Here is a 19830-nt window from a genome sequence, read left to right as displayed (position 1 = left end):
ATCCCTGAAGCTGGCGACCCGCTGGGAAGACCTATCTGTTGGTGAATGACGTTACTGAAAGCGAAGAACGTACCTGTAACAAGTCACGGAGCAGAAATTTGGACAATGACAAAGAAGGATAAGAGTCTAATACAGACAGCCAAAATTAAGTTCGTGAGGAGTATGATACAGAAGTGTAGAAGAGACAAAATAAGGAATGAGAAAATCCGGGAAGAAATTGGAGTGGGGAAAGAATGAATGATAGAATAGAGAAGATCCGATTAAGATGGTTTGGGCACATAAAGCGAATGAATTATGAAAGAATGCCAAAAAAGGTGATGGAAATGCAAGGAAGGAGAGGCCGTGGACGACCACAATTGAGATGGAAGGACACAATCCAACGCAGTATTAGAGAAAGAGACCTGGACTGGGACACTTGTTGGAGGAGGAGTGGTGGTAAGACTGAAGAAAGTGGAGAGGAACCATATTTGCCCCTACCTGGCTACAGCTGGATAATGGGAAATGATGATAATGTTTTGGTAATTTCTTTCTCATATCAGTTACTGATAATCTGTATTCTCCATAGAAATTTCGCTTGGAATGACTTCTACATCATGTATGAGTTTCCATACCTCTTGGTCTGTTAGGATGCAGTCAATCACTGTACCATTTCTGTCATCCCAGCTACGCGAATATTGTGTAAGCTTGTGAGAATCCCTTTTCTTAATAATGATGTTATTGGTTTTACGTCCCATTAAGTGCATTTTATAATTTTTTTGAGATGCTAGGGTGCCAGAATTTTGTTCCACAGGAGTTCTTTTACATCCCAGTAAATGTACTGACACGAGGCTGGCGAATTTCAGCTCCTGAGGTCAGTTGCGGAATTGAACAGGCCAGTACTTTTTTTTTTTTTTTTTTTTCAGAAACCTAGAACTCTTGGCAACTTTCCATTGTTTGTTTTGAAAGCAGAAGTTTTTAATTATTTTGAATTGCTGGCTTACTAAACCCATAGCGATTTGAAGGTAAAAATGTGATCTCTCCCCTAGTTCATTGGTTCCTCCACTAGGTGGCTCTTCCAGTAGTAAGTGAGCTTGAGGTTACAAGTCAGCCTACGAATAGAAGACAATCATTGAATGCAAAATATTATGCTTTTGCTTATCATTCCAGAAGTCAGTTGTCAGATAGTTTAAATAGCTTCCGGGTATACTTTGTGGTCTTATAAGAGTTCAGTTCCTTTCTCATCTGCCTTGTTTCAAAATAAAATCAACACTTCATACGAGTTTAGGGATAATGTCTACAACATGGTCATCACAGCACCCTAATTCTTTTGAATTAATAGTGAAGTGAAATTTCTATAACGTGCTCTCCAAAAAGCACGCAAGGACTGTGTATGGAACAATGACAACAGAATGGATTTGGAAGTGGACTAGTAGAGACTAACATGATATGGACATATAAAGCGAATGCCTGGCACAAGAATATCACGTGCATACCTAGAAAGAACAGTTGAAGGAAGAAGGCCAGTTGGAAGACCTAGGAAGAGATGGCTACACCATTTGGTAGACGATGTGGAGAGAAGAGGGGGGGAACAGTCAGTGGTGAGAGAGAAGGCATTTCTTGACAGACAACGATGGTGAAGGTTCGTTCAACACCACTGTACCCAGCATGCTGGTGGGATTCTATGATAATGATGATGACTGTTTAAACTGTCCAAACATGTTCATGTTCACAGGAGAGTTTTTGTCTCACTACATTTTCAACTTGCACGAACACATTATAAACTATCCTTGAAAGATGGGTGAGGAAAGTGCTGTCAGTGCTGTATTTATTGATCCAGCCTAATAAATGTTAGGGCTGTGGCAAATATTTCTTCTGTAGGCTTTCTGTGAAGCAGGCGGACACATTTATGGTATTTTGTGACCTTGGACACATTGTGTACTATACACCTTTTTTATACCACGCCGGTAATCTTTCCCCGAGGTAGTTAGTGGATCGCAGGCTTGCTCAGTTTGAGCTCTAGTAAAAGTAAATCTAACTTAAAATACAGTACACCCTGTATTCGTGATGGAGAACAGATATTTACTACCATGGACAAGACAAGGTAAAGTATAGCTAGAAATGATGGTAGGCAGAACACGACGTAAGACCTGATAGACGACCTGCACGTCTATGAAAATGCGGCTCCACCTATGACGAATTGTAATGCTGATGTCGGCACATACAACCAGTCCCTGAACCATTGGAATTAACCATGGAACCCCTTGGACAAAGGCCAGCACTCGAACCATTTAGCAACGGAGCCGGACTATACATAACCACATCAAAATATTTCAACCACGGTAATCACGTTGAAAATAAAAAAATGTGCTTTTAAAATGTTTCTTTTCACTTTTCATCTCATAATAATTGAAAACCTTTAAAAGTCAGTTCTCTCATTGCCAATTAATGCTATATGTGGATATTATGGCGATAACCTGCATTTTGATATAGATTCTTTAGACCTTTCGCGGAAGATAGATTAGAGATCCAACACGGCATGGCTCGGACGATGTCACAGGGGTTAGAAATTCAACACGGCGCGTTTCAGATGATATCACATGGGGCGATGCGGGGCTGTCAACTTAGGCACTAGTTACAAGACCAGGCTAGTGAAAAGACTATTGGTCTGTATTGTTTACATCTAGCTTGTGGCATGACAGGGGGCTATAAAGTGGTCAACAGGCCTTTAGCATCCCACTCAACAAGGTACGACGCATTCAGTTATCCTGTGACTTATTAAGAAGTACCCAGTGCATGCCATGACTATTTTAAATTGCACAATTTTCTTTTTTATTAACAAATGTGGCAGTCCTAACCAGCCAATAGCAACACAAAAAAAATGGTGGCAAATCTGAGTTGCAGTGCCTTTGTTTTAATTCTTCTAGATAAGTTAGAATACTTCTAGCGGTCGCTTAGTGGTTCGAGGAGAAGAGTTGGCACTAGAAGGCTAGAATACTTCTAGCGGCCGGTTAGTGGTTCGAGGAGAAGAGTTGGCACTAGAAGGCTGGTAAGCATGGTTGTGCGTGAATAACCTGCACCCTGCACTCCAGTCTAGAAGATCCTTACTCAAAACTAGCAACTAGGAATCGCTCTTTCATTTTCGTTTAACAGGTTACCGCTATTCTATGCTAGAATATTAAGTTGTCGCTTTAAATTGAAACATACTTTTGCGATTTTTCTTACGAACAAATGATCAGTCCGGGAAAATTGTGGCCAAGGACATATATTTTTTGACGATCTATGCAACAAAATGGTAATTCAATAAACAACAGATGTGGGGAAATTTAACACTGGTTTATATGGAACATTTTTGGGACTGAATAAATTGAACAGTGAATACAGGAAAATGATAGTTCTGGGAACGATGCATCAAGGTTCTACTGTAATCGGATAATAATAATTGCAAAAAATCTTTCAACAAGTGCAGCATTTCTGTTTACAGTTAAACATGTGCTTCTGCTTGGCCTTGGCCACTCTGTCCCCATACCATAGATTTCGCAATGCCTTTCCAGCTTCCGGGCTCCACGTTCCACACGGCTACATGTAATGTGTCATTTTGAAGGGTCTAGTACACAGGCAGGAGTGAAAATAAGCAAGAGAACAAGTATCCTTCAAGTTGAATGTGTTAGAATATGCTGCAGAAAGTGGAGTGAGAGTAGCAAGTCGCAAATGCAAAGTGCAGCCGTGTATGATTGGCTTTGATGTAAAATTCCATTTAAAGGAATAATTATTTTATTAGTAGCATCACGAAATGGTGCAATTTAAAGCGTGTGAAATTGCATATCATCTTGGGTATTGCGGGGAAGGATTTTAAAGCAAGCAGAGGTTGGCCAGAATGCTTTATACGCTGAAATGGACTAAGTTCACGGAGAAGGATATTACTGTGCCAGCAGCTTCCATCAGATTATTCAGACTAAGTATCAAATTTCATCGCTTTGTCACAAGAATTTGGAAACGGCATCAGTTTCTCTCGTCTCAAATTCTCAGCAGTGGTCAGACACCACAATCAGTTCAGCCAGTGCATAAAGCATTTTAGTTAAAACTATTGGAAATGAAAACATAGCATAATCAAGTGGCCATCCTTTCATGTAATCTGCGAGTGGATCGTAAGTGTGTGGGGGCTAATCATAGTCAGTATCATCCCAAAAAATGTTTAAGTGTTTGTGAATGCTTGATGTGAAAGACCTGTTTGGTCTATTTGTGCTGGTTTTTGGGATCAGCTTCTACACTGCTCCCTTGTGCAGACGACAAGTTCGCTCTAGGGCATGGACTGAGAATTACCATCAGAGCACTAATAATGGCATTGTTAAATGTAATTGTTCCTGAAATAGGGTTAATGAAAGCCTCTTCACCTTTTGTACTCATGATCTTGATGGTATAGCTCTCTTACGATTCCTGCTGAAGCTTTTAGAATTCTTTTAGACATCCACTTTCATATCCATATTTTTCATCGTTTTCTCCTTCCCTCTTCAATCAAGAGTTCCAGTAACTTATCACACTACACCAAAGCAAAGGATCTTACTGTCTTTTGAATGTAAAGCTCTTCTCTCTTTGAACATTTTGACAAGACCTTTAACTGTGTGCTGTTGTTGGCACTATGTTAAAGACAATATAAACTACCTGTCTTTTCAGTTGCTGTGTGCCCCCCTGCTGTTCAAGTGGTATACCAGCTACTGGCATTGTATAAATTAGACATTATTGTTTTGCAGTATTGTGTTTAGAGATTTTTTTAGTCATTATTTAACATTTGTGACTAAAATTTCTTTTCTAGCGGAATATCAAAAGCCAGAAGGTGTTCATCCAGACTATTATGTGAAGTGGGAAAGTTTACCATATTCTGAAGCTACTTGGGAAGATGGTTCTTTGATAATAAAAAAATGGCCTAAGAAAATCAAAGAATTCAGAGATAGAGAGGATTCAAAAAGAACTCCATCGAAACATTGTCGAGTTCTGAAACATAGGCCGAAGTTTATTCTTGTGAAATCACAGCCTTCTTACATGGGTGGAGATGAGGTATGTGCTTATGTTACGACTTTTATTTCAACTTAGTTTTTGAATTTGACTTGTAACAGAAAGTTGCATGTTTTTTTATTTTTTTTATTTTTTTTATCCAGCAAATAAAGGCAGAAATTGGACAACGATGTCAGACTAAAAAAGGTGGAAGAACAAAATAACTGGACACACGTCCTACCTTTTCACCTTGCTCTTACATTATATGGGCCTGTGCAAATTAATTGGAACACAGCGATGTACACATTTTATATTGTTTTGCACTTATTCCCCTAATACAGTTGAAACTGGTTAAGATGTCCACCTCTAGCATGTTTCCTAGGTTATTAAGTCATCCCAAAGTCCCATGTCATATTAAATACATAGTAAAGAAATGTGGATAGCACATTCACGTCACTCTTTAATACGTTCGTAACTCCCACCATTAAAAAAAAAAGTAAATTAGCGTCCCCAACCACATTGAGCGCACGATGTGTCTGCAATGACTGACCTGGGTAAGGATTTGGTAGAGAACTTAATTTCATGGCCCTAGTTTGTCGGCGTACAGCTGCAGGGAGTGTCAGTCTCAAGCCGGTCTTTGATGTGGGCATATGTTTTTTTGGATCACGGAACAGTAGCTCGTGTGACGCGTTGGTGCTTAATTTTATGTTTGTAAGTCAACTGTGCAACAGTAGCTCGTGTGACGAGTTGGTGCTTAATTTTACGTTCTTAAGTGAATTGTGTAACAATGTACGTAAATTAGGCCTACTGTACTTATGTATATAGCTTACATGTTGGTGCTTAATTTTATGTTCATAAGTGAATTGTGTTACAACGTACATAAATTAGGCCTACTACACTTACGCATGGTGGTTTGAAGGACTTTCAGTTATGGAGAAGGAGAATGCTAGACAGTTTACAAATAATGAAAAATTATTTATTATTAATTATTTATTGAGAAGCAGATGCTAATCCACACATGAAACTTGTGCAAATCACCTAGATGTTTGACATTCCTATGACAACTTTAAACATAATAGTTTGCATGTCTAAGAACGGTTTTCGTGGATGTTTTACTATGTTGGTGTTCTTAAAATGTATTATTTATTTATATCATTAATTATAATTGTAAACACTTGTGTCTTTGTTTCCTTTGTAAGTATTTTTTCGTTCAAACCTAACCTTAAATTTAAAAGCGTAATTGTTTTTCATTTTATAGCACTTTCTCTCTCTCTCTCTTTTTTTTTTTTTTTTTTTTTTTTTTTTTTTTTTTTTTTTTTTTTTTTCGGTCCCCACAAAACATCCTAACCAGTTTTGGCTGTACATACCTTTAATCTATGCTGATAGCTAATATGTCCTCCTTTCTATTTTATAAGTTGCTTTTCACTATTAGGCATTGATTCCAGAAGCTTTGAGCTCATCAACCTTGACAACACACTGTAACTAGAGATTATCATGCAAATTTTTGTTGAACAGTCAAGTTCTGCGAGTCTCCTTTTGCAACTAGCCCACGTTTTCTTCTTCTTCTTCTTCTTCTTCTTCTTCTTTTATGACCACATAGGATCACTTTAGTCAGTCCGTCGTTCAGGTCTCTTTGAAGGGATTCATTCATTCATTCATTCATTCATGTATTTAGCTTCCATAGACTGTACAATTACATATTTTGAATTATGCCAACAGTATAGGAGTTGTCAGGTGATTTCCTAATACTAACAATAATATATGCACAATAATGAACATTTTGAAAAAGAAGAAAACAGAAACACCAAATACCTCAACGTTAGGACAGCACATCTTAATTTTTTTAAATAATCAATAATATTAATAACCAATATTTACAAGACAAAATTAAAATTAAAATCTATTGATGTGGTGTTAATAATATGTACATAATCAATGTGACATTAACATATTTTTAAGGCTATATACTAGATATTAAGAACGTTTACAAGTTAATAAGTAATAGCATCATTATCAGCACTTTATCATGTAATCTTCTGTACTGTAGAAGCAGCTACTTAGCAGGAGATTTTTTTGAAGCTGTGATAAATGAACTGATGGGACTAATATCTTTAATCTTATTTGGAAGTTTATTATACAATCTGATACCAACAGAGTCTACATGTCTCAAGGCAATGGTTTTACTCTTGTTCTTGATAAAAATATTATTTCTTGTTCGCGTCTGGTAATTGTGATTGTCAAAATTCTTTCTGAAGTGATCAATTTTTTTTTTTTCAAGTGTAGAATGCATTGCATGATGTATATGCTTGGTACTGGGAGTATCCTTAGTCTCTTAAATAATGTTCTGTAATGATCTAACCTGTTATGTCTCGATATAATTCTGATAGCTCGTTTCTTGTATTCGAAAAATAACATCAAGATTTAATTTGTAGCAGCTCCAGAGACCAATAGCATAAGTGATGACTGAATGGAAATATCCAAAATATGCTATACTAACATATTCTTCACTACAACTATTAGACAAAATCTGTAAGGCAAAACAAACAGAACTCAGAGACTTCCCTTTTTAATATGACAATCTCATCTTAATATTTCATCTATATGGACACCTAAAAATTTTGTGGTCAATGTATTTTCGATTGCATTTGCATTTAATATAAGGTTATGTTTTTTTTGCAGTTTTGTCATGGTAGTTAGATGCCTTGAATTCCATGTATTGGGTCTTTTTTAAGTTCAATGTTAATTTGTTTTTCCTTAACCATGATTCTAACCTAGACAGGACTGTATTTGCTTCAGTTTCTATAGATATAGGGTTGGGATTATTAACACGTTCCCTGCTTTGCGAGTCGCATGTGACTTGTACAGCACAAAAATGTGGTGCTGGACAAAAATTCACTTTTTATTCCTATGCTGCTACGGTGATAACTTTGCGTAACAGTACGACAGCGAGTCGCGGGTTGTACCTATGTTGTTCTGTGGCATAGGTGTACGTTTAACAACTACCTTACACCATGAGGCACGGGTGACTCATGACGCATGGATGTAATGCAGCTTTTACGATTTGCTATACAAGTCACCGGTGCCTCGCATTTTTCCTAGACGTCCCGCTCAATGTTTAGGGGCCATACATTGTTGATCGAGTATTATCATGCTGTAGACATCATTGTAGGCTGGCGGAAATTTGCTGTGACAGCGTGTGAATACCCTAGTCATCGTGTGAGGTAACTACAGGATATACAATTGGGCATCTTTTCTATGCAGCATCACGGTAAGAACATTACTTATATACAGATTTCATCATCTTTTTCTCAACTATGAGCATAGAAAGCTAAGGAATGTGTGTGAATTGTTTCAGATGAAATGTAGATTAGCAGATTTTTTCAGCTACCCAGAGAGTGTTTCGGACTCTTCACAACGAGCCAGGAGATCTCGATTAGAGAAACCATTAGAGGAGTCGGATATTGAGGATCTTTTAGGAGATGAAGATATCCAATGTAGTGATATTGAGGATCCCAGGTTTTCATAGTCAGTTTCATCATCTTCATCAGTGTCCTCTGGATCCGACACAGATGTACATGATAGCCACAGTGAAAGTGACAGTAAACAAGTTAAAACACAACCAGTTAAATCAGACTGCAGTTGGTGTGATATAACCAGGAATGTTTTAGGCTTTACTGTTTTTTCTGGGGAAGCAAAGGTTCAGTTACAGTTAGAAGAGGGACAGCCCATTGATATATGCTCTCACTTCGTGGATGACAGCCTATTAGAAATGATGGTTCAGGAAACCAACAGGTATGCCAATCAATTTAAACAGTCATAATGAGAAAAGTAAGTCCAGAAGTTTGAAATGGAAGGAAACTAATGTTGAGGAAATGAAACAGTTTCTAGAAATTATTATGTGTGTGGGTCTTCTTCCTTACCCAACTATTAACTCATAGTGGTCTAAGAATGACTTATATGATGTGCGACTTATTAGACAGGCAATGCCACGGGATTGTTTCTTTCTCCTCTTGAGATTCTGGCACTTCACAGACAACGAAGCTAACCAACAACCAGGTGATCGTCTTTATCGAATCCAACCCCTCCTTGATAAATTAAACCAAAATTTTGAGAATGCCTTGACAATGGAGAAGGAAATGATTATAGATGAAACTATGGTTCGTTGGAAAGGCCGTTTAGTTTTCAGAACGTATATTCCTAACAAAACTCACAAATATGGAGTTAAGGTTTATAAACTCTGTATGAAAGAAGGCTACACTGTTAGAACTAAGATCTATGCTGGAAAATCCAGTGAGAGTGAAAGTGGAGTCGGTCATCCACATTCTGTTGTAATGGAGCTTCTATTTGGATTCTTAAATGAAGGACGTATCCTCTATGCTGAAAATTTCTACACCAGTGTGCCTCTGGCAGAAGAACTTCTGAGGAACGAAACATTTGTGTGTAGGATCCTTCATAGTAATAGACGTGGAGTACCGATGATAATGAAACAGAAAATGAAGAAGGGAGAGGTGGTGGGTAAGATGTGTCAGAATGGTACTCGAGTTATCAAGTGGGTTGACAAGCGACCTGTTCTAATGCTTTCAACACTGCCGGGCCATAGTAATTGTCTGGTAGTCTCTGGAAAGAAAAACAGAGACAGTGAACCTGTCAGGAAGCCTCTCTCTGTTCTTGATTACAATGGAGCTAAAAAGGGGGTCAATTTCAGCAATCGGATGTCTTCCTATTATTCAGGTCTACAGAAAGGTTTAAAATGGTACAGGAAAGTAGCCCTAGACGTTATCATTGGGAGGGCCTTGGTTAATGCTTGGATACTTCACACCATGACGTCTGTGAAAAAAAAAAAAAAAAAATGCCACTACTGCAATTTCAAGAGAAGGTCGCAAGAAATCTGGTTGGACCACAGACAGAACCTATCATCAGTCCTACCGAGCTCGATAGCTGCAGTCGCTTAAGTGCAGCCAGTATCCAGTATTCGGGAGATAGTGGGTTCGAACCCCACTATCGGCAGCCCTGAAGATGGTTTTCCGTGGTTTCCCATTTTCACACCAGGCAAATGCTGGGGCTGTACCTTAATTAAGGCCACGGCTGCTTCCGTCCCAGTCCTAGCCCTTTCCTATCCCATCGTCGCCATAAGACCTATCTGTGTCGGTGCGACGTAAAGCCAATAGAAAAAAAATATATATATATCATCAGTCCTGTGAGGAGACGTGTGCACACTCTCTCAAAGATGGAAGGGCCAACCAGAAAAGTTCGAAGACGATGCATGGTTTGCTATAAAGCTCAGCGAGAATGTGGCACATCGAAAGACGCTGACAAGAAAAGAAAGCAGGTGACAACGTACTGTGAGGAATGCCTAAACAAACCATTCATGTACATTGGATGTTTTAATAAGGTTCATAAATGCTGAAATTGAACTTACTGTGTTCAAAATAAAAACTGTCGATGTATAATAACAAAATTAGTGAGATCATGAGTGTAAATAGTTTAGGGAATTTCAAGATCAGTGAAAAGAAACAGACAATTGAGTTCAAATAGAGAACAGTGTTATTTTAAAAATATATATTATTTAAAATTTTATATACCGTGCCTTTATTATAAAGCAAATAAATATGTTCATTTATTGTGTGTGTAAAAATGCATTTATGCTCATGTAAATCAACCTTTACAGACATGCAGAAATGGTTGTTAACGCTCTGTTCTGTGTACGCGAGGCACGGGTGACTCGTGGACTTTAATAATTATTGCCGCTAAACCGAGCGCTGGTGGATCCCCCTGCTGAGGAATGTGAGAACTTGACATGACTTGCAGCTGTCAATATAATTATTTCAAAGAAATATTCTTTCGCCATCCACCAGCAGCCCCCAGAACTACTTCCGTAGGATGAGTCACACGTGCCTTGTGAAGCACACCAGCGAAGTACGGTACGAGACATCGGTGACTTGTGACGCACTCGCGCATAATGTCAACTGTGTAACAATAGCAGCGAATATGTTAATAATCATGTTTGTATCATCAGCATACACAACTGCAGTTTCTACTTGATTATTGCGAGGAAGATCATTCACATAGATCAAGGAAAGAACAGGCCCCAAAATAATACTCTGCAGAATACCTAAGTCTATGTTTTTTACCTGAGAGTGATATGTCTCATTATGCCCTTTACTGTTACAATGTGTAATTTCAACAAACTGCGATCGTTTATCCAGGTATGATCTAAACCAGTCGTTAACAGTTCCTCTAACTCCAGTGCATTTACGACCAGCTGTGTAAAATGTGATAAAGCAGACAAAGTACTTCTGCCAGCTCTGAACCCGTGTTGTGCATTATTTAACAAGTCATATTTGATTAAAAATTTAGTAAGCCGATCTTTCATAGCACATTGAAATATTTTTGAAATAACAGTAAATATTGATATTGGTTTGTAATTATGTAAATCGTGTAAGTTTTGACTTTTAAAGACTGGGATAACTTTAGCTATTTTTAAGAGATTAGGAAACTGACCACTAGAAAATGATTCATTGATGAAATAAGTTGAAGGCTGTACCAGATAAGGAACACATTTTTTAATGAGTTTTGTGGGAATTTCATCTACACCTGTGGAAGTTTTATTCTGCAAAGACTGGATGATTTTAAGGACTTCCAATTCTGTTACTGGAGTTAATTGCATAGAGTTTTGCACAAAGGTTTGGAGTTCTGGTAATACATCTGATTTATTTGCATTTTCAAGTTTGTATGGTAGGGTTAGAAAGAAATCATTTATATAATTAGCCAAATGATGAGGGTCATTCATTTGTATTCCCTTATATTTTTTTATGGCAGCAACTTTATTTCCAACTGCGTGTCTGTTGGTTTCTCCCTTGATTACATTCCATATGGTTCGTGATTTATTGCACGACTCTTTAACTTTCTTGTTATTGTGCATTATCTTAGCTGCCCTAAGAACTCTTTGATAGACTGATTTGTAGTTTTTAACATTCTTACAAAAAACCCGGTCACAACTCTGCTGTGCTAATCTACTTACTAATTTGACTTGACTTGAAATCTGTATACCCTTTGTGATCCATGGCTTTTTTGAAGATTCATTAATTACTGCAAGTGTTTTTTGGAAAATGTAATTCAAATTGCATTAAAAACTGCTCTAAAAGGTTCTATACTTTTGGTCAATGCTATGACCAAATGTTATTGGAGCCCAGGTCTGAAGTTTAAGACATTCAATGAAACTGCCACATGCAGCTGCAGAGAAAAAAATGAGTTAATTGTGCTTGCTTCATTTTGGTTGAATGCTTGTTAGCATTCTCAATTTCTAGTTGTAAAATTTAAGCATGATGATCTGATAATCCAAAATTTATATTGGACACTTGCATTTTAGAACAATGGAAATTAATACAAATGTCTTTCGTTGTAGCTGAGCTGGCAGTTACCCGGGTGGGTGTCAAAATTAAGTGTTTTAGATTACAGCTTTGAAGAACATGCAGTAGTTGTGATGTAGACGGAAGGTTTTCTTCAGCAAAATCTATGTTAAAATCACCACAAAGTATTAATGTCAGGAGTTCGCTAGCCACTCTTAAGACACGAATATTGTCCTCGCTGCAGAATTGCTTCCCTTTCTTTGGAGTATGACAAGGAGCCAGAGCTTGCTGAAATATTCCGTCAGCATCTGGAAACCAATTCTACAGCTAACAACTCTCCTTTCCATTATTTTGATATATTTGTCAGATTTCATGATCATGTTTAGTGATACTAAGGATCCCAGTCCTTCATGCATGAAACACCCATAAAACATATTCTTTACGGGGTATTTCACGGTCCGATGCAAACGTGCTGAAGTTGTTGGGTCATTCTTTGCTTGGCGTACATATTGAACCCTCTGTCCATGCACTTCAAAGTGACTCTCATCAGAGAAAAGTCCGGCTCCATGGGTAAATGGTTAGTGTGCTGGCCTTTGGCCACAGGAGTCCCGGGTTCGATTCCCGGCGGGGTCGGGAATTTTAATCATAATTGGTTAATTTCGCTGACACAGGGGCTGGGTGTATGTGTCGTCTTCATCATAATTTCATCCTCATCACGACACGCAGGTCGCCTATGGGAGTCAATTCAAAAGAGCTGCATCTGGTGAGCCGAACTTGTTCTCGGACACTCCCAGCACTAAAAGCCATCAGAGAAAAGAACTTTCTTCCAGTTTTTCATTGTCCAATGGCCACAAGCGATATTTCCTGCACATTTATCCTGTTAAAGGGTGCCTCTTTACAGGTCTGTGGGTTTTCCTTCCATCTGCTAGAAGTCTACAACGAACATTAGGAACTTGCAGATTTACTCCCCTTTCTCCCAATTCATAAGCAAAGTAGACGGCAGTGAGCCTGGAGTTTGATTTGCTTTTCCTGAAGAGAAAAGCATTATCAGTTGGCGTTGTTTTCCTTCTGCAATGTCTCTTTTTCTTTGGTGAAATTGAGCCAGTCTGTTTGTACTGCTGAATAATTCTACTTATAGTGACTACACTGATACCAAATTTAGTATGTAGTTAATTCTGTGTGTGTCATGGTGGAATTCTGAGGTAATGTACAGTCGCTGTGTGTGTCCTGGGAATCGTAGTCATTGAAGACAGGTATTATTAATCACACAAGAAAAACTCAAAATTGACATATATTAAAATAAATACTTGTTTAACCTAGAGCAGTCATCATACAGTTTAATTACCAATGTCAGATTTCTTGGCTGAATGGTCATCATAGTGGCTTTCGGTTCAGAGGGCCCGGGTTCAATTTCTGGCCGGGTTGAAGATTTTTAACCTGGAATGGTTTATTCCCTTGGCTCTGGGACTGGATGTTTTTTGCTAATCCCATCACCTATGCAACACAAATATAATACCATCCTCCACAATAGCACACAGTTTTCTGTACACGGCAGATACCGCCCACAGTCGTCAAAGGGACTGCCTTAAAAGGGCTGCACCAGACTAGCAATAGCCGCACATGATTTTAAAAACATGAAGAACAGTGCAAAGAATTCATAGAGAGCATGGAACCTAAGAAAAAGCAATGTGTAGAACACTTGCCAACCATTGGGAAAATTATGGAAAACAGTGCCTTGTTCCGATTAATTTACATGGTACTGTGTACTGTATGTGCCTGTCCATGTTGATTAGCAACCATAGAAGCATTTACAGTGGAACCTCGATTATCCGTTTCCGGAACCTACGTTTTCCTGGATCATGCATTCAAATTACATGGCCCGCGAGCATCGTAATTAACCTCTTAACTGGGTGCTAAATTCTCCACTTGCATAACATGCCCCGAGTACTTTTTCCCCACTTTGTGATATTTAAATATTTCCTTCATAAATGTGTACACAATTAGTTTAATCTAATACGATAGTAATTATTCTTCTTCAGTAATTGGATACTAACATTATGTACATTATTTACATTGTTATGAATCCAAATGGGTTACTAACATTATTTACATTGTTCTGAATCCAGATGATTATAGGTTTTGTAGATTGTTATCTGTGTGATATAGGCGGAAACAAGGTATTACACACAAAGCCTTTTCACAGTCGGGACACCAGTATAATGTTTCCTTCCTCTTCCCTGGGACCAACACACAATACACCTTTGGAGAGGTTTTTTCCTTGACGCTGTGCTGAGAATATCTTCCGGGAAGCAGCGGCTGAGGAAACGATATGGCCTTGGTGATATAGGAGGTCGACCCATTGTTGGCTGCAACACCCCTCCAGATGATGACAATATCTCACCAAGTGTCAATTGGAAATCGAGTCTCAGAAGTTTCCCGCCTTGTTTTTTGTAGAGGATGTAGGCATTCCATTTTTATCTACCCCTCCTATATTCTTATTACTGTATAGTCCAGGGCTACCACTGGTTTCTCAATAATTCCCTTTCTCGAGTTCACATTCTCGATGGAATCATCATGGAAAGTGCTTACAAGAGTGACATCACGCTTATCTTTCCACTTCATTATCATCTGTTTCTTTCGATAACCGGAAACTCTTTCGCCCTTCTGTAATTTTTCCCTTCTTCACGAAGTCTGGAAACTCCTTTCTATTAGTCCTTATGGTCCCTACAACGTCAGTTTTCCTTTCGCAAAGCTTATCTATCAATGTCGGGCTAGTATACCAGTTATCAAGGTACAAACAATATCCCTTGTCTATTAACTCTTCACTGAGTTCAAGAACTATTCTTGCAGTTGTACTCTCTCCTGGATGGTTCTGACCATATAGAGTATCCTTATAAGTATACATAGCAAATTTCCAAATATATCCAGAACTACACTCACACAATTTTTAGAGTTTTGTGCCAAATCTGCTGTGCTTCGAGGGTATGAACTGTACCCTTAGTTGTCCGCTCCAGAGGAGAAGGGATTTATCAACGCAAACATTTTGTTCGGGAATATAGAAGGAGGAAAATTTGTTTAGGAGATCATCGAGGATTGGCTATATTTTGTACAGTTTCGTATTGTGGGTCTGAGGATCAGACTTGGAATTATCTATAAAGTAAAGGAATTTCAAAAGCCGGTGGAATCCTTTTTCGGACATAATTTTAGAGAGAGAGTAGCTACAGAATACTTTCACGATTTTTGGAGTAGAGACCGTTTTCTGGTTTGTGAACGACATTCTGTAGAAGGAGAAGTCCAAGGAGAGTGTTCATTTCAGCAGCATTTGTGTCTTTCCAGCTTCTTGCTCGGGATCCTGGTTTTAGTTTAGGGTTTTCAGCTAATAACTCAGCTAATAATCACCCACGAATGCGCTGAAGTATTCTGCGACATTGTGCCAGTCACTAAAGTCTGTATTTATCTTATTTACACCTGTAAAAGCAAACCTTGGTCTTGGGGCACCACTCGCAACAAAGTGAGCCGGCTGAGTTACATTTTGAACATCGTCCGCGTCATCTGGTTCATTTGGAACAACTTCACTTTGACTTTTAGGATCACTTTCACTGTCCTCTTCATCAGTATGAATCCACTCATTATCATCAGATAAAAAAGATACCTCCTCATCTCTCTCCTTTTCTAAAACTCTCGAAGTACCCACACAATCAAGCCGATCTACTTTACATTTGGGAGCCATGCTTCGCGACATAAATGGCTGCGTGAGAACTTTGTGCAAGGTGCCAAAAGAAATACATTTCACGAAGCTGCGTTAGCTCTGAAAACAATACACAGCCTGATCTCATGGAAAACATATCGACTAATGCGATAGATTCCATGGCAAAGCCATATGTCTTGACCCTCAAGATAAATACGCGATAAATTTTATGATCAACTAATGTCTTCATACCTCCTGTAGAAGCCAGAGCGAGAACGTCTAAAGACGTCATAACCACTTTTGAATGTGGATTTGATCTTAAAAGCTCACCATGACTCCCCTTCTCTTTATGATTTTTCTTAATTGCTGTAATCTTTCTTATCTTTGATGTAGAAATTGCTCTACTTCTTCCAGTTATCATCATTATAAACATCAAATATTATATCATGATCAATTATTAGTACATTCTTCTTATTTATTTTACTACTAGGATTGAATCATGAATGAAATCAAGGTGTTTTAGGATGAGCACATTAAGGTTGTAGTTAATTATAACATTTGATTTGCACTCAAAAAGTATTGATCTTCAACTAAGAGATACCACAGCCCCACCGACAGATGTCGGTGCACCATATGTGAAGGACCATGCAACACATATCATATCATTGAGTGCAAAGACAGGATATTGACTTTGTCACACTATGCAAATGACGCTAATTTCGTTTAATTAATTAATACCTTGTACACAATGTGTTTAATAAAATTATGTATAAGATCGTTTTTTTTTTTAGTTTTTTTCCACAGGTTTAACAGTGTTCCTTTATGAATGTTTTTGTGCTGGAACATTGTACTTCTTATTACCATGTCAGTTGAGGCTGCAAAATCAACTAGTCTCATGCCATTTTCATTACTATCTCTTTGAAGACTATACTTGCCAATTATAGGTGCTAGATGTTCCTCTTGACCCACTTGGGAATTAAAATCCCCCAGCATCAGCACAACATCATGTCTGGGGCACTTTCCATATTCTTTTTTTAGGAGTTCATAGAAGGAATCCTTTTCCTCTTCATTCTTTTCTTCTGTTGGTGCATGAGCACTGAATAAAGTATAGTTTCTAAACCTTCCTCTGATACGCAATTTGCATAGTCTTGGTGTGATAGGTTGAAAATCAATGACTAGGGGCTTCATACTTTTGTTCACAATGAATCTAGTACCAAACTGGTGTGTTTTATCATGACAGCTATAATACATGTTGTATTCTTTCTTTTCCATAATTCCATTCCCAAGACATTGTATCTCTTGTAGGGCTAGTATATCTATATTTTATTTTTGTATATTACTCACAAGATTTTGGAGGGCATCAGTTCTATATAATGATCATACATTCCATGTTCCAAATCTTAGCCATTTATCCTTGTAGGGTCGTCTTTATTCAGTCCGTCCGGCGTCTGTTTGTTGAGGATTTGTAACAATTTCTTTTTTGACGAGGTGGGGCTGTTAACCCCACGCCCAACCCCAGCCTGGAGGACCAGGGAACCTTCTGTTAAGGTTACCATACCTTAGCCAAGAAGGCCCCGTTTTAAGGCGCAGGGCATTCGCCTTCACCCATCCCCATACGGGGTAGGATTTGCTGGTTGCATAGGCAAGTGAGGCTGCCAACTAGAGCATTTCCCAGTATTTTCCAGAGGCACCTGCTTGGCACAGGCACCTCCACTGGGACTCAATAACCAGCCATTCACCCTCACCATTTTCCCGGGCTTAGGACCGACACAGAGTTGAGCTGGATTGCTCTCCCTGTGGCTGGATTTCAACACCTCTCACTCAATGAAAATTACTAGTTCATGTATAATAAAATAAAATCCTATTGTAATTAAAATTATTGTTACAATAAAAAAAAAACTCAAAAAACAGACAATGACCATAAAAGGTTTAAAGCAGCTTCCTACAACTTTGGAATCACAAACCAAAATTTTTATTAAACTATTTAAACACAATCACAAAATACACAAATCTCCCTTTAATACTAAAATATGTAATAGTAATGAATGGATAAATAATAAAATAAATTCACGACTATATCCTCTAGATCATGAATATAATATGCCATGTTATAAATACTTTGTTTATACTCTTTGAATTTGTTATCTATGAACTGTTGATTGAGAGTTCCTGGGAGTAAGTAACTATCATGGGCTAATATGCTAATAATGTGGTTGTTCTTGTTTTTTTTCTTTATAAACATTACAGAAAGTGAATTTCAATATAGTTTTCACGAGAGAAAATAGAGTCAGTTAAAGAATTTTCTAACATCTGGTGACCCCTGACATGATCGGAGACGTATATAAATTACTGTGAATATTCCTGTCCAAGGCGAGAGAGGAATATATATGTTGTGAGTAATCGTGAATAATTATTCCTATCCAAGAAGAGAAGGAAGCAACATGGAACGGCTAAAGAAAGGTAGGACGCCTATTAGGCAATGTGTAATAAAGAAGTTTCAATGCATTAAAGAGTTTCTTGTAACAGAAATTACCTCGCAGAATCGTGACTTGTTGCAATCAAATTTTAACCGTTTAGAAACTTTAATGGAGGATCTTCATGAAATTGACGTGAAAATAATGGATCATTTATTAGACAGTCATGCGGATGATGATGTTATTTTTGCTGAAAGAGAAAGTATTGAGAAATATAGTGATGAATTTGAGGTTATTAAGGTTCAAGTAAACAATACACTTTTCCTCGCAGGAAAGATTATTCCACCACCTAGCGAGATGTTCGGAAATGAGGTAGGCAATCATAACAGTAAACGAAGGTCCTTTAAGTTACCCAAAATTGAACTGAAGACATTTAATGGAGATCTTAAGGACTGGTTACGGTTTTGGTCTCAGTTCCGAAAGATACACGAAGATGATACTTTGCACAGCAATGACAAGTTTCAGTATTTATTACAGGCAATGAAACCTGGCACAGAACCAGAGGCAATTGTTCTTAGTTACCCGCAAACGGCAGAAAATTATCCAAAAGTCATTGAAGCGTTAAAAGAACGATTCGGTAGGGATTACCTTCTGATGCAAGTCTATGTAAGAGAACTGTTGAAACTAGTAATTTCAAATGCTACTCAAAATGATAAACGTCCCCTTTCAACTTTATCAATTAAATTAGAATTGCATTTACGGTCACTCAGTACCTTAAACCTGACCGGCACAGATCCAGGTACATGGTTAGTTGAGTCGAGTCTGCCAGAAGAAACGTTATGGGCATGGCAGAGGAGTCAATTTTCTAAACGGAGTGTAAATGAAATGGAACCTAGAATGCCTCGACTTGATTGTTTAATGGAGTTTGTCAAGATTGAAGTCCGAAATGAGCAGCAAATACTGTTGGCACAGTCAGGTTTCGGTAGTACAGAAGCGAAAGGAAAGACTGAAAGGAAGGGATCTTATTCAAAAGTAGATAGGAAGCACATTAGTGCATCTGCTTACCTTATAAACATCAGTTCCAGATCTTTAAATTACCATTTAAATTTTTAAACCCATTAGCACCTGAATTAATTTTTTTCTGAGATTTGCTTACTTATTATGTTTTGCCGCATGTTTGAGACCAAAATAAATTAATAAGACAAGTTTCAGAATTTTGGAATCGCTAGGTCATAAGATATTTGATGTTGCCATATAGCAATGCTAGGCGCTTGCACTACCTATTTTTAAACAATAAGTTTTGAAAGTCGGAATTTACGTTGCAAAGTGTTTTTTTTTTTTTTTTTTTTTTTTTCATACAATAACAATGTTGAAATATCTTATCATTATTTATTGTAAGAATATGGAATAT

At 37.9% G+C, this 19830-nt stretch overlaps 1 protein-coding gene across 3 annotated transcripts in view; it reads left to right on the top strand.

The window, feature by feature from the left end:
• The window catches only part of Chd1 (chromodomain-helicase-DNA-binding protein 1), a 447987-nt gene that overhangs the window by 174355 nt on the left and 253802 nt on the right, over positions 1-19830 (top strand). For all 3 annotated transcript variants that reach the window (XM_067135606.2, XM_067135608.2, XM_067135605.2), the window contains exon 9: positions 4790-5031. In XM_067135606.2, coding sequence (XP_066991707.2) covers positions 4790-5031 — 242 coding nt within the window. The remainder of the gene's footprint in view (positions 1-4789; positions 5032-19830) is intronic.

This window comes from Anabrus simplex, chromosome 1, assembly GCF_040414725.1.
Source record: "Anabrus simplex isolate iqAnaSimp1 chromosome 1, ASM4041472v1, whole genome shotgun sequence".
NCBI classification, from domain to species: Eukaryota; Metazoa; Arthropoda; class Insecta; order Orthoptera; family Tettigoniidae; genus Anabrus; species Anabrus simplex.
This window is presented reverse-complemented; position numbering and strand designations above follow the sequence as displayed.